General features: G+C 35.4%; 1 protein-coding gene across 1 annotated transcript in view; it reads right to left on the reverse strand.

Moving 5' to 3' along the window:
* Positions 1-201: 201 nt before the first annotated feature.
* The window catches only part of WDR27 (WD repeat domain 27), a 71,405-nt gene continuing 45,661 nt past the window's right edge, over positions 202-25,945 (reverse strand). The window contains exons 22-23 of the mRNA XM_032216034.1: positions 22,487-22,585; positions 202-1,870 (exon numbers count right to left, since the gene is read on the reverse strand). Coding sequence (XP_032071925.1) covers positions 1,820-1,870; positions 22,487-22,585 — 150 coding nt within the window. The 3' untranslated portion in view covers positions 202-1,819. The remainder of the gene's footprint in view (positions 1,871-22,486; positions 22,586-25,945) is intronic.

Below are 25,945 nucleotides of genomic sequence, written 5' to 3' on the forward strand. Positions count from 1 at the left end.
AATGATAAGAAAGTTCAACTTGAATAGCCTATCAAATGTAGCAATTTATACACTCATTGTTTGGAACAAAAAAAAATCAGATATTTGTCTTTGATACATAGATTCACTACAACAAACGTAATGACTTTTTGCAACCTGCAGCTTCAGCTACTTCTTTTACATTTCCACTGGTACTGTATTTATGGAATACAAGCATGTATTTCATGTTACTTTTCAAATAGACAGTTATCCTATAAACACAGAGAGAGGCAGAATAGAGACAAAGAGGCAGATAATATTGAAAAAGAGAAACGAGTTCTAGAAAAATGGGAGTGCGGCCGTAGTTGAAGAAGTGGAAATTATTATAGTAGTTTCACCCCTTCTCCTATGTCACTGCAGACCCTTATTCTGTATAAATGGGGCAGGGGGGTGGTCTATTCAAATATTGTACAAAGGGTTTAAATTCATTATAAACAGCAGGAGAAGTCCTATCAAACAATACTCTACTGGTGATCTAGTACTTCAGAGGCACCTGTGTTTTCAACAATCATACTGCTAAAAGTATGAATACCTTTGAAGACTGAACCAACAGATATATTTTGTTACTACATGTCAAACATTAGATGATATTCCTTCTTTTATGGCAAAGTATTTCTTTTAAACCCATAATCTACAAGGATTCTTAGTGTAAGCATAACAAATTGATGCTTGTCATTATGAAAATAATATATTGACTATTGCTCCCATCAAGCTTTTTTCATTAGCAGCAGGATTTATTTTAATATACAATTACATCTAATTAAATGTTTCCTAAGTATTATAACTATCCCCCATTAATTAAAGACATTTTGAACATCGACACCCTATTGTTCAAAAATCTTCTGACTAGTTTACTGAAGAATTTGTACTCAGATGATCACTTGTTTCCATATTACGGAAAGCACAGCTAGTTAAATAAATGTGTCTTAACCAGTAGTGACCCTTATTTTGGCTGAGCTTCCATTGTTATGGTTCTGAGAATGGTGAAACTATTTATTATTTTTACTTATTTTACCTTATTAACTTATTTTACTTTCTTCCAGGAGATTTAAAGTTGTGTGAAAGAACATTAAGCAGTTAAAAATTAACTTTTAAAAATCCTGCAAAAAATACCTGTCTTTATTGATATTTTAATAGTCAGTTGAGCAAATTGCATTTGGTATTATTCTTTTTTTTAAAGAACCATATGTTATATCCATTTTCATTAGTCAACTAAAGAATTTTTTTTAAAGAAAAAGAAATGCATTGCATAATAGTGTCTATTGACCACATAAAATCAAAGGTACATGAAATATATTAAAATATTGCTAGAATTTCCAAATGCAGAGGAAATACTTAGCATCTCAGACGGTCTTTGTAATTAAATCAAGATGCAAGAGGAATGAGTAGACTGTTCCTTTATTATTGAGGATTAGGTGTTAGCAAGGAACTGAATAACAAAAGTTTTATCTAATTTATGTAATAATAAAAAATTGGGTGGTCATAAAACAACCATCCAAAATATCAGTAAAATGTATTAGAACACTACAGAAATTTAAGTCTTGAGCTAAAAATAACCTAACCACACAAAATATTAAAAATCTATCATTTGGTATCACCTGTGAAGCTGCTTTTCCAGCAGTAAGTTTTTTTTTAAAGCAAATCCCAGCTGGTTGACAAATAGTAGAACAAATCTGGAAGACTCTGTTTAATTAAAATTTGCTAGTTTTCCCAGTTACCATGCTCAGCTACTAATCTTTTTTCTTTCTTTCAAGAAGTTTAATTCTCAATGTAGAAACACCAAAGATGTCAGGGGTGATTGTTATTGGGGTAGAAACAATTGCAATTTGCCATCCAAGGTAGCTGAAATTAGCTGTAATTTAAAAGAAAAGAGATACAATTAGCTTATATATCAATGGGCCAAAACACCCTGGAAAAACTATGTTATGAAACATACACATCAGTGGTGGGATTCAACTTTTTTTTACTTCTGGTTCTGTGGGCGTGGCTTGGTGGGCGTTCCCACTCCAGGGAAAGGATACTGCAAAATCCCCATTCCCTCCCAATCAGCTGGGACTCAGGAGGCAGAGAATAGATGGGGATGGACCTAGTCAGAGGTGGTATTTACTGAACTGCTCAAAATTTCCGCTACCCGTTCCCCAGAACTGGTCAGAACCTGCTGAACACCTCCTCTGATTCACATGAAAATGAAAGACTTTATATCCATTTCAACATATGGTCATCAGCAACAAAGATTATCTGGAAAAGTAGCCTACATCCTATGAAACACAGACTACAGCTATGATGCATGAAATCTTACTGAAACATTTTTCTTCTCACAGCTGCAGAATTGAAAAAGGCAGCAGGGGTTTTCTTTTCACCATTGAGATTAGACTGGATTACAATTCATTACACTGCTGTAAATTAATTATGTTGCCATATGGTGCCATAATGATACCAATTTTTTGTAAGCTTCTTCATGGCCTTATATAGTTATACTGCATAGGAGCATACTAAGTATTCTCATTGAATATACTGTGTATCACATGCCTTTTTTTCTACTGAGTAGCATATATGTGTCCTTATTATTCACTTCTCGGTTTATAACAGCCTTGTTGAGCAGGTTTTATTATGATATCCTATTTGTCCCAAAGTCACCCAATGTACATTAGTATTCATCTGGAATTTGAATCCAAGATCAGAACTAGATAATATTTGAATAACAGACCATCCAGATATTAGAAATAGGCAGAGCTGTAGGCTACTTGAAGACACGTTTCAGAAGAATATAGGGGCAAATCATTTATTTAATCTTCAGGGGTCAAATTTGATTGGAACAAAACTTGACCTTGCTTTATACTTTGATCTAAATCAAATAATACAGCTGACTCTTACTTATGGAAATACATTGGAATTAGGTTAGTCCTTCATTAGACTTTGGACAGAACAGGATTCTGCCAAACTGAAGCAAAAAAAAAAAAAAAAGTCGACGTCCTACTGTGAATCTGGATTATTCTGATATTTTGTGAAGAATTTGGAAAATCAAAGGCAACCAGAACTGATGTGTCTCCATAACTTCCAGTACTATTTTCTCAGATATAATACAATATATAATATTGCTTTTAATATAAAGGAAACATCAGTGAGAAGAAATGAAGAAGAAAGCATTGGAGATGTTCTTTTGTGACTAACGTAACAAATCTCTCTTCCTAAGTCACAGAGGATCCTTGTACTATAGGTCTCTAACCACAGTGCAGGGTGAGATTCACTGACATGATATTTATACTTCTGTGCTCTCTACAAGTCCCTCTTCTAACCAGGATCATTTAAAGTGTTAAGTATTTAAAAGATTTTTTTTTAGTTTTATTTTTTCTGTATTTCTGACTCTTAAGACAAATTGCTAAAATTGGCACCAACAAATTTTAGTTGTTGCTCTTATATAAATCTCTGTGCAGTATCTGCTGATATTGTGACACACTTCAAGATTCAGAAAAAAATAGTCTACAAATCACAATTTAAAAGCAGCCTGTATCAAAAATAAGAAAGATACAGAACCTTCTTCCTACATTTTTATCTTTAATTGGAAATGTTTAGTCACCCCAGAAATGAGATGAATTATGCATACACATTTTATGTCTATGTATCAAACTTAAGCAAAACTAGTTTCATTTTCCTCCCCGCAATTAATGGTTAAGCTGAAAGCTAACCTGAACGTTCCTGAAGCAAAGTTATCTGTCAAAGTCATGTTAAAGAAATGATTCTGCCCGGTCGACAGGAGGTTCTTCAGCTGGACAGATGTGGGGGATGTGGGCTCTTAAGAGCCTCACATGAACCCTGTCTGATAAATCATCTGCAAGATCCTTTTTGGATCAGAACCCCCCTGGAGGGGGAGAAGAAGGGGCAGTGTCTCATTAGACCCAGGCGAAGGCAACAGGTCCCGCACAGGTTGGAGATTTGCCCTATGAATCAAAGTCGGGGCAGCAGTCTGCAACATGGCTGACAAGATGCTGGCTTCTTGTCAAAGCAAATGAACAGGAGGGTGTGAAAGAGATGAAAGACCGGTAAGAAAATTTATCTAACTCACAGCCATAAATCAAACCTGGAAAAGGCAAATAAATCTTGAGAATATAAATAATATTGATGGTCAGGTTGGGATTTTTTCAAAAAGAAAGGAAAAAAGGGGAATGGAGGGTTGAAACACCAGCCCCCACCCCAAAAGCTATTTATTTGAAACAATTTCTGACAGAAAGGGAGAAAGCAGAGAAGTGACAAACCCACTCAAATATAAACTCTAAACTTGGTTTTGGATTTGAAATAGAAACCAAACATTCCGAAGGATTTACACTGTTTGATATTAATATAATTAATTAATATATCTTAAGCAACTCCAAAAAAAAAGCACTTCTTCTCACTGATAACCTAACCTTGACTGTGCAGGAAGTTTTAATTAACTAACTGCCATAAATCAGAATATGGAAAAGTAGGAGGCAAAGAGAATAAGAGGAAAGTCTTGTAAACTCTTCAGAGAAGTGAAACTAATTAATAAGATACTGCTAGCAAACTGTTCCTCCCTTTTTGAAGAAAGTTTGCAGAAGGTTTCATAAGATTAGCATTGTAACAAAACAGTTCAGCATATTCGCCTCTGTTTGGAATGTCTCTATATTAGCAAAGAGTCTTTTAAAACTTTTAAAGGTTGATAAGAAAAAAGTCTTGTAAGCTCTTCAGAGAAGTGAAACTAATTAGTAAGAAGCTGCTGGCTGGCTGTTCCTTTGATCTTTTTTATCACTGTTCTTTGCCGAAGAGTTAGGAGTGTGGCATTGTTACAATTACTTATTTTTAAGGGAAAAAAAAAAAACCAAGTGCACGAAGGAAGCTCTTGTAAAAATGAAGCTAGGATTTTTTTTTTAAAGAAAAGCAGATAAGGTTCTCAGGTACGGACTCTGCTTGTATTAATTTCAGATAAATATCTCAAAATTGTCCTAAGCGGAGGTTCCTTACTTTGCGCCGTAATGAAAACAGCAGGGGTTTCTGGCACGGAGATGTGATCAGCCTTGGTTGGCCCCCCCTTCTATTCGCAGCAGGAAAAAAAAAGCTGCAAACTTCAAAGAAAAGCTCTTACCAGCTGGATCTCTCTCTCACTCTTCTTTGCCTGAAGAATGAGGTATCTACCAGGTATTTAGGCAGATAACGTGACCAGAAACCCAGGGGCAGCTCAATTAAGCCGCCGCCATCAGCAAGGTCCCGCCCCGGAAGCCCCCTAAGCCCCCTTCAAACGGAAGGTAAAGTGCCTCCATCATGGAAGACAGCGTTTATATCGTTGATACCCAAAGAAGATCAAGATATTACCCAACCAAAAAATTATAGACCTATCTCATTACTTAATGTAGATTATAAAATTTTTACTAAAATACTAGCAAATAGGTTAATGGTGGTTATTCAACAATTGATACATACTGACCAAACAGGTTTTATACAGGGGAGACAGATGAAGAGTAATGTTAGACTAATCATTAATGCATTAGAATATTTGGGAAAGAACAATCAAATCCCTGCTGCGTTCATATTTTTGGATGCTGAGAAGGCCTTTGATCGAGTTAATTGGCAATTTCTGTTGAAGATATTGCAAAAAATGCAGATAGGAGATAGCTTTTTACGGTCAATTAAAGCAATATACCAACAGCAAACAGCTCAAATCATAGTCAACGGAAGTTTAACAGACTCCTTTCAAATCGGAAAAGGTACAAGACAGGGCTGTCCTTTGTCCCCACTATTGTTCATTATAACTTTGGAAGTATTATTGAATAAAATACGGGGCTTGGATGGTCTAAAAGGGATCAAGATTAGGCAGCAAGAATACAGACTCCGCGCTTTTGCGGATGATTTGGTCATAATATTGGAACAACCGCAGGAATCCAGTATGGTTTTAATGAACACGATTAATCAATATGGTCAAGTGTCTGGTTTTAAAATAAATTTAGGAAAAACCAAAATATTAGCTATAAATATGAATACTAAATAAAAGGAAGAACTAGGAGGTATGCTAGGATGTGAGGTAGTTAAAAAAGTCAAATATCTTGGGGTCAATATTTTAGCCTCAAATGTGAAACTATATAAGCATAATTATGAACCACTTTGGCGGAGTATACAGATAGAGATGAAAAAATGGGAGAAATTGTACTTATCTTTGCTGGGGAGGATAGCGGCAGTGAAAATGAACATTTTACCAAAATTTTTATTTCTTTTTCAAATGCTACTTATACTTAAAAAAGATGCGAATCTCTTAGAATGGCAGAAGAGTATCAACAAATTTGTATGGGCTGGAAAGAAGCTGAGGGTAAAGATGAAAATAATGCAAGATGTACGCGAGAGAGGAGGCTTGAAATTACCTAACCTAAAATTATATTATGAGGCAGTGGCCCTATCCGCAATTAGTGATTGGACCCATTTAACCAATGATAGAATACTGAATATCGAGGGACATGATCTGGTATATGGTTGGCATGCTTACTTGTTATTCAACAAAAAATTGGATAAGAACTTTTAAAATCATATCTTAAGAAATGCTTTATTGCGGGTTTGGAAAAAATATCAACATAAACTAAATGATAAGTTACCCATGTGGGCAATTCCTAGACATGCAATTGAAAATATGAATATAGAACAAAAACACGATAGAACCACTTACAGACAACTTCTCACTTTAGAAAGGGGGGTTCTACAATTAAAATCTTTAGAGGTACTGAAAGAGGAGAAGGTAGTTCAAACATGGTTCCAGTATGGCCAATTACAGGCCAGGTGGAAAATAGACCAAAAAACTGGCTTTGTCAAAGTTGAGGATAATTTGTTTAAACAAATAAGAGATCAAAGCTTAATGCACATAAAGAGGATATATAATGTACTAATACAGATGGATTCGGAAATGGAATTGGTTAAAGATTGTATGATAAAGTGGGCTCAGAATATTGAAGAACCAATAATGCTGGACACGTGGGAAAGAATATGGGTAAGAAATGTGAAATTTTCACAAGCAGAAAACCTGAGAGAAAATTTTTATAAGATGTTTTATAGATGGCATTTAGATCCTAAAAAGCTGGCTTCTATGTATCCGAATGTACAGCCTAAATGTTGGGGATGCGGTATATGTACTGACTTTACAGCGGTAGAGACCAATTTGGTTCTGCACCTAATAACGGCAGCAAGACTGTTGGTGGCGCAATACTGGAAGAAGGAAGATGTGCCTACAACTCAAGAATGGACATTGAAAGTTACAAACCTAGCCGAGATGGCTAAAATATCGGCATATCTTAAAGACCACTCAAATGAGAGATATAAACGAGACTGGAAAAAATGGATTGACTATACACAAAACAAATATGGGACTAAGAAATTATGCTTAAGATTAGGAATAAGTTAAATTGCTTAAAGTTTGTGTAAGAGCAAGAAGCTGAGTTCAACGTAGAGATCTTATTGACTTTCTTTCTTTCTTTTTTTTTCTTAATCTCCTTTGTTTTAATATATTTTAGACTGTGTTTGTTAAAAAGCTACACCGTGTACAGGCTCTGGGAAGTCAGGGGGGGGGGAAGGGAGGTGGGGTCTTAGGGGGGAGGGGGGAGGGGGGAAATATAGTACGTGCTAGATTTTAAAGTAACACGATTGCACTTGTGTACTGTTGCTCTTTAATTTTAGTGTAAAAATAGGACAAGCTGAATATATTGATAGATAGTAGAAATACACCGAAGGGAGGAGTAGAGGGAAAGAAGAAAGAGGGGTAGAGAGGGTGGGAGAGAGGATTGGAGGGAGGGCGAGAAGGAAGGGAGGGAGTGTATTGGGAGAGAGGAGTGATAGAGGGGGAGGGGAAGTAGGGTAGAGGGGAATGTTGGAGGGAAGAAGGAAAGTTGGAGGGGGGCGAAAGAAAGGGTGTATGGAGGGTCGAAGTAGTATATTGGGTTTGTATTTTGGGGGGTATTGTTGACAAGAGGGATGGCTGTGTTTATTGTTTAATGTTATATGGCCCCGGTTATGCACAGTATATATGTGACTGTATGAAATGAAATGGAAAATAAAACATATTTACACACAATTAATCCACCATGCTTGTTGATAATAAATGCTTACATGTCCTCAATAAAGCAGATTTCCCACAACAGAGCCTGATGACCTTATATAGTAGTCATAGGAGAGGCCTCCAATGTTAGATTTGACCAGTGGCCACATTGTCTATAGTACTTAGCAATAGCAATAGCACTTAGACTTATATACTGCTTCACAGTGCTTTACAGCCCTCTCTAAGTGGTTTACAGAGTCAGCATATTGCCCCCAACAATCTGGGTCCTCATTTTATCCACCTCAGAAGGATGTAGGGCTGAGTCAACCTTGAGCCTGGTGAGATTTGATCTGCTAAACTGCTGGCAGCCGGTGATCAGAAGAAGTAGCCTGCAGTACTGCACTCTAACCACTGCGGCTCAAATACCTATAGAATATTTAAACCTTTGATAACCTCATGTGCTTAACATTGGTCTGTCTGTCTGTCTGTCTGTCTGTCTGTCTATCTGTCTGTCTGTCTGTCTATCTATCTATCTATCTATCTATCTATCTATCTATCTAGAATCTCTGGTGAGATTCGATCTGCCAAACTGCTGGCAAACGGTAGCCTGCAGTACTGCACTCTAACTACTGCACCACCGCAGTTCTATGCATAGCACAAATGTTCCTCTTCCCTGAAGCTCATTGATTCCTCCTTATCCATTGTTCAGAAGATCAGAAATCAAACTTTGTAGATCCCAATGCAGATTCTGATTGGGTCAAACAGCTTTTGGGCTAAATCTCCACATTTTAAATGGTGCCTTTGAAAGTGACTCACTAAACTCACTCATCTATCTGGCTCCAGAATGAGTGCTATGACTATATAATTGTCTTTAGGGACCTTCTCCCTAAAGGCTAAGGCCTTGGAAGGTATATCTGAGTTTGCCAGCAATCATATCCCCATCCTGCTCCAGTTAAATGTCTTCACTCAAGAAACACATACTGAAGACTGCCAACAACCCCTTTCTGATGCCAACAGGAAGAATCTACTGCCAAGTCAAGTGGATCCCCCATCAAAATAAAAAGATAACTGTGTACTGACCTCAGATTACCCACAGTGTCCACAGTCTTTCCTGACTTCAGCTAAGTCTCCTAATGTACTCTTGCAGAATGATAGCACCCTTACCAGAGAACTTCACCAGGATCTAATTCATCTTAACAGGCTTTGAGACAACAATAGCCCTACTCCAAGCCATAGTTTGAAAAGGACTATGTTGCTGCCAAAAGAAAAGCATTTCATACTACTAACAGGCTTATGAATCTGACACTGCAACAATAGCTGTATGGGTCACCTCCAGCAGAAAAGATATTACAAACAACTGCTGGCATGCAAGGAATAGGAAGCCATGAAAAGCAACTGAGCATGACTTATTCAGGAAGTCAAATCCAATGACTCAGCCTCATTTTGCCATATCACATCAAGCTCCCAAAGCAATGTTCCATACAGGTTTGACTGTCACATTCCTCACCTCCAGTCCCCAGGATATGGGGAATATACTTTCAGGATCTCTTCACAGACACCTCTGTTGAAAATGGATGCCCAGGCTAAACTATTGAAAATCTGACAATGTGGACGTTACTGACAGTGAGAGAAATCAAGAACTCTGTTGCTCAACTAAGAGCATGAAAGACTATGGGGGTCAACCTAATACCTCCAGAGGCCATTAAAAACAACTTGGACTTCTGAGCCTCCTATCTGACCTCATTCTTTACCTGCATGAACACTTAGGGAGTAAGGATGATCCTGTTAATTATAAAACACTTCCTAGGGCAATTGTACACCTCCCTGATGCTTTCAGATACCACCTTGCTACAGTGTACTATTGTTGCCAGGTAGACCATAAAAGGTAAACCAGAAAAACTTCACAGATGCAATCGTCAATCAATCTTGACTTGAGGTCAACATTGCCTTTTTCTACTTCTCTTAGTCTATCACCATGACTAAAATAAGGGCATTTCAGGTCTTTGATAGTCCCAGTTAAGAGGGTGTTTGATTAATCACTGAGCTGCTGTTATGATGCTGAATAGCTTTCTTTACAGCAGTGCCCTCTGCTGAAAATCCAGTTTGAAATCCAAAGAAAATCTGTCAAGTTTCTTTGTGATGCTAAATAGAAAAAGTATTTTCTTTTTTATTCAGTTCTTTTTCAACCTTTCCAATTGCACACCTGACTTCTAAAAAATAGTATTTGAAGCCTGACAGGAAAACTTTTGTTTACTATAATTCAATTCTATTTCTTATTTTTTTTAGTCTTTTGTTCATTTTTTCATCTATAGAACAACATTTAGGCTGACATTATTCAGATCTATTTTAATTATACTGCTCTCTTCTCCCAAGTGTATCTATCTGAAAGATATCCCAAATCTTATTATCTCACTATTTTGGGGTAATTCTACAATTCATTATATGTACTGAAAAAGTAATACTGGTTTTTGAACATTTTCATTCCTTGGTTTTTAAAACTGCTGGAGGTAAAATTTGAGTTTTTCCTTCACAATATTATCAATGTATAGCCATATTGTTATTATTACAATTATTATTATTCTTTTCAGCCTTTTATACTTGCCATAAATATTGTGATTTATTTAATTTTTATTTCTTCTAAATTTAACTCTTTGTGGGGGCTCCAATTTTTACCAGGATAAAGCTTTTGAATTTCAGTCACTTTTAATATGTACTAGTTGTGGATTTTACACTTTCTTATTTTGCTTTTTGTTGATATTAATTTCTCACCTTTGTTTATATGAATCTTTCCTAATGTAATATAGTGCAACTTTATTCTTTTTTTTTTTACTTTATTCCTATTCACAATTGATTCAACTTGTTCTCTTTTAAAAGGATACTAAATACTTTTTAGCCTGTTCTTGGTGTTCTCTTGTCACTCTTTAAAAAAATTTTTTTCACTTACTTTATAATATACTCAATTTTACTGAATATATAAATCCTATAAAATTGGGTTCTGTAGGCTATGATGGTTAAATAGAATTTGCTTCCTTTGTTATCTTTTGTTATAAACAAGTAAACTTTTTATTATCCATTAATATTACTGTCACCAAAAATATAGCATAAAGCAAAGGAATAATTTCGGGTATTTTTCTTTTTCTAATTTTCATCATAATACAAATTTGCTTACACTATAATGATCTATGTGGCATACTTTTACAAAGCAAACTTTGAATAGGTTAACTTTTAAAATATATGGTTTTGCTGCATGTTTTGAATGCCTGCTTGTGTGTTGTGTCTATGTGCAATTGCATCAATATGTTTTGTGTCTCTATACGGTTAAAAATCAAGCAAGGCTTCGTTTTAGTATTTATAAAATGAATAAGTAATTATTTGTATTATTATAAGACAAAAATAAGTTCAAAATAAGTAATTATCCTTTTCTGATATGACTTGTGTGATGCTGCCACTATGATGCCATTCTCATTTTGATAATATCTCCTTAATAATGGGAAAAACTGGATGATGTGTGTTTGTGCAGAGGGTGTCACTGAGATACGTAATTTAAGACTTATACACTTTCTGTTTTATAATTTCCTACGACTGATTGCCAGAACAAAGTTAATCCCAGATAAATGATGAAGTCCTTGAGTTCCAATTTTTACATAATTCTAAACTGCTATGCATTAAATTGATTAACCAGTAAAGAATATTGTGGTTATAGCAAATAAAGTCCAAAATGAATGTTTGCATTTTAAAGGCTTCTATTAAGGCAGCAGTTCTCAACGTATGATCTGGGGATTTGTGGAGTTCCCTGAGACCCTTACAGGTTGTTGTTTTTTTTAGCAAAATCAAATAAATAAATAAATAAATAAATAAATAAATAAATAAATAAATAAATATTTTAACATTGTTTAAATATGTATTCATCTTTTCTTCTCCCTATTCATCACTTATCAATGGCATGAACATGTGACAACATTAATTCTTTTTTGCCCCACAAAAGGCAGATTTTATACTAAGTCCTTTTATATTAAATAATTTGGCTTAAATTAGATTTCTTCAAAGGAGCTCAGCTGTTCTCAAGTCTTCAAGTCCAGTCCATCCTAGTTAATTTCACCAAATAGCCTGAGAAAAGTACAATGAACACACAATGGATCACAAACCACAAAGAGTTTATTTTTCATTCTGCACCAACTGAAAAGTTCATAGTAATGTGACCAAAGATACCATGAATCTGGTCCAATTCTAATCCTATCAAAATAATAGCATCAAACCTGGAAAAAAACTGGCAATATGGTTACAATTAAGGACCAAATTGCTTAAATCTAGGAGACTTTTCATCAACAAAAAACACTGCTGGCAAAAGTAGATACAATGGGGATGTAAAAACCTTCTCACAAATAATATCAAAGACACCTTCCCAGAATAACTGAAGTTTAAAGATAAGGCAGAGGAGAAAGTTTAGATATTTTAATTAGCATATCACACACTGTTGCTTCCAACCTCTCTCATGTATTTTAAATGGAGTTGCATTCTTTGTAATTTCATTAAAAATGATTACATCAATTCCAAGTTGGAGGAATACCAGGGATGCAACCAGCCCTACTACCCTAAAAGTCACCCTAAAACTCTCCCCACAAAACATAAAAAGTATTTTCTCCTTTTCCAAGTGGCCTATAAAGTAGAAGCAAGTTAACCTAACTGCCTCTGCTCAGAGCAAAAACTGGTGAGAAGAAGCCAGATATCACATAGGAATCTTGGTCACTGTTTAATCCTTCCCACAGTGAGTCTTCTACTGCAGCCGCGCCCCACCTTTTGGGCACCATGGACCGATTCTGTGGAGAGGTTTTTCTGTGGAGCGGAGGGGGCGTGGTTTCGTGTGCTCCCTGCATCCTGTGAATGGGGCTTCACAGATCGGTTTCAGGCATGCCCTGGGCCAGTCCATGGACTGAGAGATTGGGGACACCATTCTATTGCACCCACAGGGGGATAAATAACAAAGGGACGGAGCTTACAGTGTAACAATAGTTTTATCATTTTGATGAAAGCCTTGGATCCTGCAGATACCTCTGAATACAGTTCCTGTTCATTTTCATGCACTGGGTTCAAATCCTGTTTAATAGTACACTGCCTACCAATTTGCTACTATTAAACTTGGGGATCAAGTTACTTCTTTACAAAATTTTTCCACCCAGAGGCAGTTTTCTGCTTCAGCTAGATTGCTTTGTCTCCATTGCAACAGTGGGAAATGACACAGGTCAAGAATTATTTAGTGCCCACTTTTCAATCTGATCCTCTAACGAAACCCATCTCTAGTTCTACAGTTTATAGAAAAATGACCTTGCAGTTTTTGTGGTTTTCTAAATTAGAGCAGTGTTTCCATCTTACTTCCCTTCCTTCTTCCTACCTTCAGGCAATATCAGACTTGATTTTGTAACTATTGCCTTACTCTCAGTATTATATCAATTGTGTTACAGCTTTGTAACACAATATAATGCAGAATAACTGATACTGTTTTTTTCTAAATTGTGAACAAAATGATAGAAGGAAAGCAAATACATTTATAGCAGTAATTTAGTACTAAATTGATTGTGCAGCTGTGTGTAAAAAGGCAAGCAATTATCCTATGTTACCCAAGTAACTTTTAATTTTTATGTGTTCCTTTTTTGCTATGATACACTGTTCTACCTATATTAATCTAATCCTGATAATTCTTTCCTCAACAATTGAGAAGGATTGGGGAATAATCAAGATTATAGATTATAAATATTCCTAGTTCCTTCTAACCAATTGTAACTAGATTTTAGATCCTTTTAGTTTCAAACTCAATTCATACCATATTCAATTTCCTAGGTCTTAATTTCTTATTTGAAAAAAAGAGAATGGTATGATAAAGGAGACTGCAACTATACTGTGGTTTTATATAACGGAATATAGCATCTTCTGAGGTTTGCTTCATTTTAAAATTGAATGGTATTAATATTTCAAGTTTGAATTCATGCAAACAAAGTTTTAATTGCAAATTGCAATCAGATTCTTAAAACATTCATAACTTTGTGTCAACGATATATACCATCTAGTACCAAATTGATTAATTACATTTTAGAAATGCAAGTAATTTACATTTCATTGAAAAAGCATTCTGGCTTCCAAACAATAATACAAATGCAAACTGAAACCAGATGTTTCACAATTGTGGTAGTTTGTATATTGGCTTATTTTTTCCCTAAGTTAATTTGGTTCTTCTGCATTATTATAATATAGAAATTCTAGACTGAAAAATTGAATGACAAATTTAAAGATGTCCTTTTGTTCTAATCATTAATAAGTGGCAATTTCTTCAATGGCAAGCTTTCAAATAGCTTTCCTTCATGCTTGAAAAGGGCAGCTTTTTAAGACTCACACTGTAAAAGCCTAACTCTTAACTATCAAAAGCTAAACCTTTAGGCTTCAGTCCTATATCACAGACTTAAATATAGTTGTGACAAAGAATGACAAGGAGATGCTAGTATTTCAATTTTAAAAGCTGTAACTACTGTAAGTGCAAATTCTAGGAAATATCAATGGTGTATGATGGGAACAGAGATGAAAGAAGTGGTAGATAATGAGCAGAATATTTTCAGGTTTGCAAGTTGTTTGCTCAATCCCTGGCTCACTTTTCAAAACCTAAGATGCTATGACACCAATTAGACCTGAAAACAGGTAAGGATGGTTCTCTATTTGAGGCTAAAGTAAAATAAAAATGAATACTGAATTCCTTTTCAGAGAGACAGCCTTGCTCTCCAATGATGCTTTGAAATCCCCTCACTAGGCCTATTCTTTGTGGAAGGGGAGCTTTTCAGAAGAGGACAAGTAGCTTATAAAAACAAGCTAGGTGTGAATAAAATGAGTATCAATGGAGGGAAAGAAGAGAGTGACTGAGAATGTGTAGATAACTCTGGAAAAGCACATTCAGGCCTCTTGCCTGTAGCCAATGAATTTGCCTGGAGCTAATTCAGCCTTGGGCTAGGATAGATTCCCCATTCCTGGCACATACCATTCATTTTCCAAAGAGAAAGCATGAATGCTACTGCTAGTCAAATGATTTTACCATCCAGCATCTTTCACTTAATGGGAAACTAAGATGGAATTGAATCTTTCACTATTTTTCCAAACCACAGTTGGAAAACTGCCATGCTGCTATTCATATTATGATTTCAGTTGACTGGATTTTGAAGGTTTTTTTTTCATCCCTCCAAATTTTTGACAGAATCCCCGTGATCCTTCATCTTTGATAAATTTGGGACAGTGCCATCTGAGGGAAAATATTCTTGCTGAATGGAAATGGTTTCTTTGTCAGCCATTATACCACTACCCTGGATGCTTTTGGAAGTATTTGTGATATTCAGCAGCTGCCTTTTTTAACATGTATGAAAACTGAAACTTTCCTTAGTCTATGATGACAGACTTGTGGATTTTGGAATGGCAGGTTGGTGAAAGTACATATTGAAAAATATATAGAGACTTTTGGATTAATGCAGAAAGTCCTACACTGAATTGCATTAATATGCAAAAGAGATTTATTTCATGGTTTAGCCAAGGCTTCTTTAATCTTAGGAAAATAACTCTGCTAAGCGGAAGAATGAAACAAAAGAACAAAATGTCTGAAATGCTGATTTTGAAAGTTTGTTTTGATAAGGATCTATTTTGGGCAACTCTTGCATATGGAAGATTAAATCAAATAGTTTCTCTAAAAAGGAAGTAACTTCAAAATTTTGGATATGGTACAAAAATGATTTTTTTTAAAAAAAAAATCAGGAATGATTTTCTCCCTTGTATTAAATTGATGGATTTTGCTTGTTAAGTAGCAAAGGTGAATTTCAACTGCTGATATCCTCTTTCATTTTTCTTCTTTCTCCTTTCTGACTAGGGAGTTCTTTCTTCCTTTGGACTTTTTTCTCTTTGTCCTTCTTTTTCCTTTCGTAGTAGAGTCCTCCCTCCCTCCCTCCCTTCCCATCTGTTGCCTGGTTGACCAGACCTGGTTTTTAGCAGCCTTCTCCTTTAATCTCCTGGGCAGCCTCTCTGTCTATCTTTTGCACCCAAGCAGGCTAAGCTAAGAGGAAGTGCAAGAGCAACAAAGCAAACGAGGCCTTAAAATGGAGTCAGTTACTGCCTACAGTTTATGAAGTGGCTGGATTATTGTTTTATACATATACAAATAAATAAATCCGTTACTAAACTTTTCTTTGGCAGCGAGATGACAAGTCTCCTTATCCTAAAATAGGGAACAAATAAAAAACATATAAAGGAAATCATTTTACAAAAAAGTTTAAATTAACCTATGTAAACTGAATCAACATGTTTGAGGCAAAGCTTTCAGACCTCCCCAATTACTAAGCCATAGAACTGATTACTGTGAAATTGACCTCAACTGTTTGGGATTAAAAGCTATGCTGGCGCAATTTCACAATTCCTGAAACAGAAAAGGTAGTACTAGGAATAATAAATGCAACTACAACTCCACTTAGTCAAAGAACTGGTTTTAGATAAGATTCCAAAATTTTGGTACTAAAATACAAAGGAACAAACAAAACATCCTGCACAGATGGCTATACATTCACAATATGAATATGGTTGGAAGATAACAACAGATATTCATTGTGGATGTCCTATTACCAGAGGTGGTATTCAGCAGGTTCTGGAGAACTGGTAATGGAAATTTTGAGTAGTTCGGAGAACCGGTAAATACCATCTCTGACTGGATGGGTCTGGATGGGAGTAAACAAGTTGGCACTCAATCCAGACAAGACCGAGTGGCTACTGATGTTCCCTCCCAAAGATTGGCCAAGTATTCCATCTCTCAGGCTGGGGGGTGAAATTATACGCTCCTCAGAGAGGGTTCACAATTTGGGAGTCCTCCTGGATCCCCAGCTGACTTTAGAACACCATTTGTCGGCTGTGACCAGGGGGACCTTTGCCCAGGTTCGCCTAGTGTACCAATTGCGACCCTACCTGGATCGGGAGGCCCTTCAGACAGTCACTCATGCCCTTGTGACCTCAAGACTGGATTACTGTAACGCGGTCTACATGGGGCTGCCCTTGAAGAGTGTTCGAAGACTTCAGCTAGTCCAGAATGCAGCCGCGCGAGCGATCGTGGGTGCACCCAGGTACACCCACGTTACACCTATCCTCCGTGAGCTGCACTGGCTACCCATTAGTCTCCGGACTCGCTTCAAGGTGCTAGTCGTTACTTATAAAGCCCTACATGGCATCGGACCTGGGTACCTGAGAGACCGCCTCCTGCCAATTACCTCCCATAGACCGATCAGATCGCACAGACTAGGCCTTCTCCGGATTCCATCTGCCAGCCAATGTCGGCTGGCGACTTCCCGGGGGAGAGCCTTCTCTGTTGCAGCTCCAGCCCTCTGGAACGAGCTCCCCGTGGAGATCCGGACCCTTACTACTCTCCCGGCCTTCCGCAAAGCCACCAATATTTGGCTGCTCCGGCAGGCTGGGGAGCTGTTGAAATAGCCAGCCCCACTGTAACTATGAATGTTGTGTATTTTAAATTGTTGTTTGTCTATTTGTCTATTTATCCCGTTCCTTTGTTTATTGTAAGCCGCCCGGAGTCCTTCGGGAGTGGGCGGCATACAAGACCAATAAAATGAAATGAATGAATGAAATGACTGGCCCCACCCCCATCAACAACACTCTGCCTCCCAAATCCCAGTTGATTGGGAGGGAATGGGGATTTTGCAGTAGCCTTCCCCTGACATGCCCACCAAGCCACACCCACCAAGCCAATGCCCGCCAAGCCATGCCATGCCATGCCCACAGAACCAGTAGTAAAAAAAAATTTGAATCCCACCACTGCCTATTACCCTTGATATAATTCATTTCATTCCATTAATTTTTATTATCCTTGATTACCATCTAGTAACACTTGGTGCTAGGTAGCATATAAATGTAATTAATGAAATAAATAGTTTGAATTTATGAATATCCTTTTTCATGAGCTGTTATTTTTGAATGAAGCTACCCCAACTCCTGCCTCCTTTATTCAATAAATCACACTTCCTTCAGTGAATACAATGTTTTAAATTATTTCATGGCAGATGCTGTTTACAGAAAATAGGCGTGTTTATTATACCTTAGTTATTGGTTCTGACATCTTGGCATGCTGAAAACTACTGATGCAAAATGCTAAGTGTAGGAAACTAAACTTCAATAACCAAATATCATTCAATGTCAGCTGCACCCAAATAAAACTTGCACAATGAATGGAAACACTGTGGTTTCTTTATATTCATTTATAGACAGATGCTTAGATATAGACACACAGTGACCTGTCAATTTAAATTAAGTTGGATAGATTTTTTTTCTCCTGTCCAAAAAGCAAGGATTTTTTAAAATCACTTTCATCTTGTCATCTTTTTATTTTATTTATTAAATTGACTGCATCTTGTTGCAAGGTGACTTTTCAAATATCCATTTGCAGAGGGATGTGCAAATTATTCCAATGTTTTGAACTCAAAATGGTCCTTTGAATGTTCAAAGTATGGGACAAACCACCTCATATTCTAACGTTTTGTTACAAACTCAGTGATTAAAGTAGTGTTTTATTCACAGGCCATTGGAATATTTTGATATCCCACTATAGTATTATTTTTTTTATTCTTCCAGTCATGGAGATTTGGAAATTAATTAGTCAATAAAATAGCAGTTGTCACCAGATGTTAGACTGATGGCATCTCACTACATAGCGAAGTAAAGATTTATTATCTGGAGTCCATAGGAAGTGATGGGTGAAGCACATATCCCTGACAATCATTTGGGACACATGAAATCTAAGCTACTTCCTTCCTGGTATGTGGAAGCAAGATTCATGAGCTGTAATTAACACAGTTATCAGTTATTTTCTGTAGATACTGTGCTTTCTTTTTCATTAAAATTGGCAAATTTATAACTATACCTATTTGCTGAATGTTGTTTTGCAGACAAATTGAAAAAAGTAAAAACACAGGCATGCCCTTGGATGGTGAAAGCACTTTCATTTGATTTACATTAATATTGGACTCTCACCCGAGACTCTTTGCATTTTTAATTTGCAAAATACTTGGGAGTTTATTTTTTAAAATTTATTTTAATCTTGACTTGAAATATTTGACAAGCAAAGATGGCTGATGACCTGAAAAGACCTTTGATAATATGCAAACTTTAGGTGAAAACTTTTTTTAAAAAAAAAAGTTTGATGAAATGATAATGGCTGTGGAAAATATTCATGCAGCACTAGATAAATTAGATTCACAAAGAAATGTGATTTGAAAGCTGCAGATCCATTGGAAAGTGTGGAAAGAGACATGGATTGTACAGAGGTAGAATCAACTCAGCTGACTCCATACACCTTTCTGAAGTTCAAGCCTGCATTCTTTTACAATAGCAGAAATCTGTCTGAATGGAGAATGATGAATTGATTATTCCTAGATAGACTGAAGGACATTGACGAATGGATTTGTGACACTTAATCAGAAACCACTTTCATCTGGACTTTGTTGGGAAAATAGCCCGATTGTGGAGACCAAATTTATAATATTTAAATAGACAACAATTGATAAGAGATAGTATTAAGAAACAAATGTGTATATTTGATGCAGGACAAATTACACTTAATTCTTGGGGTGATTTGGAATTGATAAGATGCCATGGTAAATTTTCTACAAGTTGATCAAAATAACAGTTTAACAGATGTTTTTGAAACTGTAACCTTGTCTTTTTTATTATTATTGTTCTTTCTGTTAACTATTTTGTCATTAATAAGATGAATGATCGGTCAATAATAGATTTAATAGTTTAATTTTTTTCCTGGGCTTGTTCTGCAAGGGGTAGTATAAATATACTATTTATTCTACCACCTCATATTCTAACGTTTTGTTACAAACTCAGTGATTAAAGTAGTGTTTTATTCACAGGCCATTGGAATATTTTGATATCCCACTATAGTATTATTTTTTTTATTCTTCCAGTCATGGAGATTTGGAAATTAATTAGTCAATAAAATAGCAGTTGTCACCAGATGTTAGACTGATGGCATCTCACTACATAGCGAAGTAAAGATTTATTATCTGGAGTCCATAGGAAGTGATGGGTGAAGCACATATCCCTGACAATCATTTGGGACACATGAAATCTAAGCTACTTCCTTCCTGGTATGTGGAAGCAAGATTCATGAGCTGTAATTAACACAGTTATCAGTTATTTTCTGTAGATACTGTGCTTTCTTTTTCATTAAAATTGGCAAATTTATAACTATACCTATTTGCTGAATGTTGTTTTGCAGACAAATTGAAAAAAGTAAAAACACAGGCATGCCCTTGGATGGTGAAAGCACTTTCATTTGATTTACATTAATATTGGACTCTCACCCGAGACTCTTTGCATTTTTAATTTGCAAAATACTTGGGAGTTTATTTTTTAAAATTTATTTTAATCTTGACTTGAAATATTTGACAAGCAAAGATGGCTGATGACCTGAAAAGACCTTTGATAATATGCAAACTTTAGGTGAAAACTTTTTTTAAAAAAAAAAGTTTGATGAAATGATAATGGCTGTGGAAAATATTCATGCAGCACTAGATAAATTAGATTCACAAAGAAATGTGATTTGAAAGCTGCAGATCCATTGGAAAGTGTGGAAAGAGACATGGATTGTACAGAGGTAGAATCAACTCAGCTGACTCCATACACCTTTCTGAAGTTCAAGCCTGCATTCTTTTACAATAGCAGAAATCTGTCTGAATGGAGAATGATGAATTGATTATTCCTAGATAGACTGAAGGACATTGACGAATGGATTTGTGACACTTAATCAGAAACCACTTTCATCTGGACTTTGTTGGGAAAATAGCCCGATTGTGGAGACCAAATTTATAATATTTAAATAGACAACAATTGATAAGAGATAGTATTAAGAAACAAATGTGTATATTTGATGCAGGACAAATTACACTTAATTCTTGGGGTGATTTGGAATTGATAAGATGCCATGGTAAATTTTCTACAAGTTGATCAAAATAACAGTTTAACAGATGTTTTTGAAACTGTAACCTTGTCTTTTTTATTATTATTGTTCTTTCTGTTAACTATTTTGTCATTAATAAGATGAATGATCGGTCAATAATAGATTTAATAGTTTAATTTTTTTCCTGGGCTTGTTCTGCAAGGGGTAGTATAAATATACTATTTAATGTATTAATCAGTATTCAATTGGGGGGATATTATGTGTATATGTGTTTTTTAATGTACCCATTTTAATGTCTAATTCGTTTTGTTTTTTCTTTGTTTTTTTCTTTGTTGGAGTTTTCTATTTTATTTTCTATTTCTATTTTAACTTTTTTGAAATAAAATAGTGTTTTATAAAATACATTTGCTGAATATTGGTGGTAGATAAGACACCCTTTTTAGTGAAAAATGAAGGAGCAATTTGGTTTATTCTAGGGCAAAAGATTCCACTGGATTTGTTTTGTTTTGAGTTTGAAATATTGCTGTTATTATCATATAAGATATAGACTCCTTCCATGAAAGTTTTCTACATCTAATTACTGCAGTTAGAACTGTGTGGGTCAAGGTCTTCTAATAAAAAAAGCTTAAATATTTCATATGATTGAAAATATGCAGTAGAAAAATTACTTAATGCCAATGTGATAACAAGGCGAAACTTGGTAAACCTTTTTTAAAGAAAAGATTTCCTGAAACATTACAAAATGCAACTTAATTATGAGAAATTGTTTTTCTGATTATTAAATGAATAAATGGAAGTGAAATAAAAATCAGAGAAAACAGGTTTTGTATTTACCTTTCTTCTAAATGAAGTTTTTTATATGTGTCACAAGGAATTACAGATATTTTTTCCTTGTTCCTAAAGTTTGAACTCATTTTAAATGAACAATTATTTTCAGCCCACCCTAAATAAACACTGATGAATAAAAAATTTACTTGTAAGCACAACCTTACAACTTTTCCTTACAACCAATGGACAAGTATCCCCAAGTCATTAATCACTATAGACCAGGGCTGTCAAATCGCGGCCCACGGGCCAGTTGCATCACACACTGACGGTGCCCCGTTTAGCGAAGGGGGATAAAATTCAAGATATATCATGTGACACTGCCATGACGAGTTTTATACCCCTGCTATAGACTTTGAGTAATCTGGAGTTTTTTTCAATTCTAATTTTTTTAAAAAAGTCCAAAGTCACAATGACCACACCCTGCTCCTCAGATAATCATAAATTATATACATTTGTTCAGATACCAAGTGTTGTACTGCCAATGTGACCTAACCATAAGAGCAAAAATAATTGATCTTCAATGGAATTATAATGGGATTTTTTTAAAAAAAATGCTGAGAAATGGAAGCAATACAATATTTTATTAATAAATATTCAGAAATTAAAATCTGTAAATAAAAGGGAAAAGTTAAAAATACCTGGGGAGATGATGGATTAAAAGTCACATTGGTTACAGATTCAGTGTGTCCTGTCAGTTTATAAGAATAGGTACTGGAATGCTTCTCATATATATAAGCCTGAAAAAAAACACATATTTAAAGTTGCCAATTGCCAATCAAGGAACAAGAGTTTTTATTTTAAATCCTTCTTAACAAAATGTATACTTATCAAAAGCTCAGCCCTTTATAAGATAATACTGAACAGCAATCCAATGCTTGCCTTTGCTCAAGGAAATTTAGGGGAAATGAAGATTAAAAAAAGTTAAATTCTACTTTTTTTTTTTTTACATGTATAAAAGGGATAGGGGTTTGATCATACAATCACAACTACAACTTGACTATTTTGAGCCCAGTATGGGCTCACCTGCTATTAATGCTACACTCTATTGCTTGACTGCAGCCAAGCCAGACACTAATGGAGTGGGCTTTGATTTGCTAGTTGCTGTTATTCATTTTCATTTAGGGAACTTCAGGGTTAGCATAAGTCCTGGAGACTTAGAAGATATGGAAATAAAACTTCCCAATGTATACCATTAAGGGCTACTGGAATAACCTTTTTCTCCCAGAAATACATTGATTCTTTTAAACCTCTTAAAACCCTTAAAAAGTGATGTCTATAAAATATTCCCAAAGTACATAGTCTTGCCTTCTCCAGAAATTATGCATTTATTCTTTTTGAACACAAAATTAATTTACAAAGTCTATTTAGATCACGTTTGTTATTACTCATAAAAGACACATGCCTTGTATTTAATATTACCAATGAGAACCAGTTCTATATAGCAGTTAAGGTACCAACTAGAAACTAGGAGACGATGAATACAAGTCTTGGTTTAGCTACAAAGCCAACTAGAAGCTTTGGGCCAGATGATCTTTCTCAGCTCTTAATAAACAAGGCAATGGCAAGCCACTTCCAAAAATTGTTGCCAAGAAAACTACATCTGTACTTGTGAGAAGAATGTTAAAGACCGCAGATTAAACATGAGCTAGCAATATGTTGCAATTGCCAAAAGAGTCAATGCAGTCTTCACTGAGAATGGTCAAGATTACATGGAGTGCTAGTAGTATTTTTTTGTCCTTGCCAGACTGCACTTGAATACTGTGACTTGGTGACGTACACTAAATAAATAAATAATTGTGACTAGATCTGATCACCACAAATACAATGAGAACTTGAAAAGCCATGGAGCCATGAAGTCATGGACTTCAGGGCGCAGGCTGTTCAAGTTCTCATTGGCATCTTTCAAGAAAGGATTGGACAGTCATTTTGTGGCATGCGATGAGTATATTTGCACAGGCAGGACATTGGTTTAGGAGACCTCCAAGGTCTCTCCCAATCTTATGATTCTATTCTTGCTTCAAACTACATTTACATTTCTATCATATATCTCCATTATGTATTCATTTCAATAAGATATTATTTTAAAATATACAAAAAAAGTATTGGATGTACCTTTTTTTGGAACAGCCATTTTTCTACTCAAGTATTTCAACATTATTTTCAATAATTCCTATCGTGCTTCAAAAATATATCAGCACAATCTATTTACCCTATTTAAATGTAAGTCTCCTGCATTATGTCTATAATATTCTGTGTTCAAACATTAGTAAATACTTTAACTGAAAATATGTAGCCTTGTTTTAAGAAAAAATCCTCAAACTATGTAAACTATTCAACCACAGAAAAACCTTGTCTTTTTAAAAAGAAGACACATACGAATGTTGCTAATGTTCTGTTTTTGTTGTCATAAATCAAAGGGAAAAAAAACAGAAAAGGCTTTAACTAGTTTTGTCTGGTCTGTATCAAATAGTGAGATAAATTTGTTCATATTGGCACTTATAACTAGGGCCATAAGAAAGTACATATTGTACTTGCTGCCATTTTTATTTTGTTTAACTTGGTATATTTGCTGTTGTTTTATTTATTGTCTTACTTGTTGTTTTTTATTTCACTACTCTGTAATTTTAATTTGTTATGAAATAACTACTATGCAAATAAAATAATTCATTCCATTGGGAAGGATCTTAACATCTGACTCCAACTCTCATAACGAAGTGAGGCTGCAGAGTAATCCCCATTTAAAAATGCCTGGAAAAATCTTTTGGGGTAGAGTTTGCCATGAAAATTGGTTTAGTACTCAGTCAGATAATATATACAGTATAATGGTATCTTTAAAAACTTTGAAAGACAGCAAAAGGAAAATAACTTTGATGAGACAAATGAATGGCAATTTGAAGTTTAACTACTTATTAGTTACATTATTTGGGTAGACGACACCAAGAAATCAATTCCATGGGAAGATTAGGATTATTTTGACTGGGACTGGCTTTAATAATAGAATCTTGTCTGATTATGATGTACTCCCCCCTCCTCCTCTTTATATTCCAGTGAATCAAAAAGATGTCCGCTTGAGCAGCTTCCAAATATTACCTTGCTTCTCAGGACTGAAATAGTGTAGCCTCTTTTGTCAACAGTTCGTGCAGGGGTTTTGGTGCTCTCTAACATCATCATTGTATACTCATTTCAACTCTAGATACAAATATTATCCTTTATTGGCAAGTTTTATATATTTCTATCAAGGTTATCTTTCTTATTGTCTACAGGGGCCTTCGTGGCTTCCAGAACCTGGGAAACACTTGTGTTTTGAAGAAAGCTTGATAGACACCAATTGGCAATGTACTATTATGCATATTTGAACAACATCACAAAAACCAATTTAAATTATACATAACAAATATACAATAAAGAATTGGAATAGTCTACTCTGTAAAATAGATGTCTTCAGGTTCTAAGAAATGTGAAGTATCTTTTATACTATTTTAAAACTGCAAAAACTGTTTATTGGAGTTTTCAGTGGATGATTATAAAAGGCTGATTTATTACCATTTTTATGCTGGAGATGTAGTCGGTTTTAAGGCATTCTTTTGTATGCAATTAGCTACTTATTTGTTCAATAGTATTACTATGGTTCTTGGAAGAAAGTGTAAAGTTTAGAGTCGTCAATGTGTTGCAAATTTGGAATTTCAATTTATGGAGAACGTTGTATAAGCAGTGCCCATACAGGTAGTGCTCAACAGTTCATTTAATGACCTTTCGAAGTTACAACAGCACTAAAAAAAGTGACATGACCATTTTTCACACCTCTGCAGCATCCCCATTGTCATATTATTTACATTCAGATGCTTGGCAACTGACTCACATTTATGACGGTTGCAGCGTTTTGGGTACTGTGATCACCTTTTCCAACCTTCTAACAAAGTCAATGCGGAAACCAGATTCACTTAACAACTGTGTTGTTAATTTAACAATTGCACTTAACAAATGTGGCAAGAAAAGTCGTAAAATGGGGCAAAACTCACTTAACAAATTTCTCACTTACCAACATAAATTTGGGCTCCATTGTGCTTCTAAATTGAGGACTATTTGTATTGTTGTGA

The sequence above is a fragment of the Thamnophis elegans genome, chromosome 4 (assembly GCF_009769535.1).
Source record: "Thamnophis elegans isolate rThaEle1 chromosome 4, rThaEle1.pri, whole genome shotgun sequence".
Classification (NCBI taxonomy): Eukaryota; Metazoa; Chordata; class Lepidosauria; order Squamata; family Colubridae; genus Thamnophis; species Thamnophis elegans.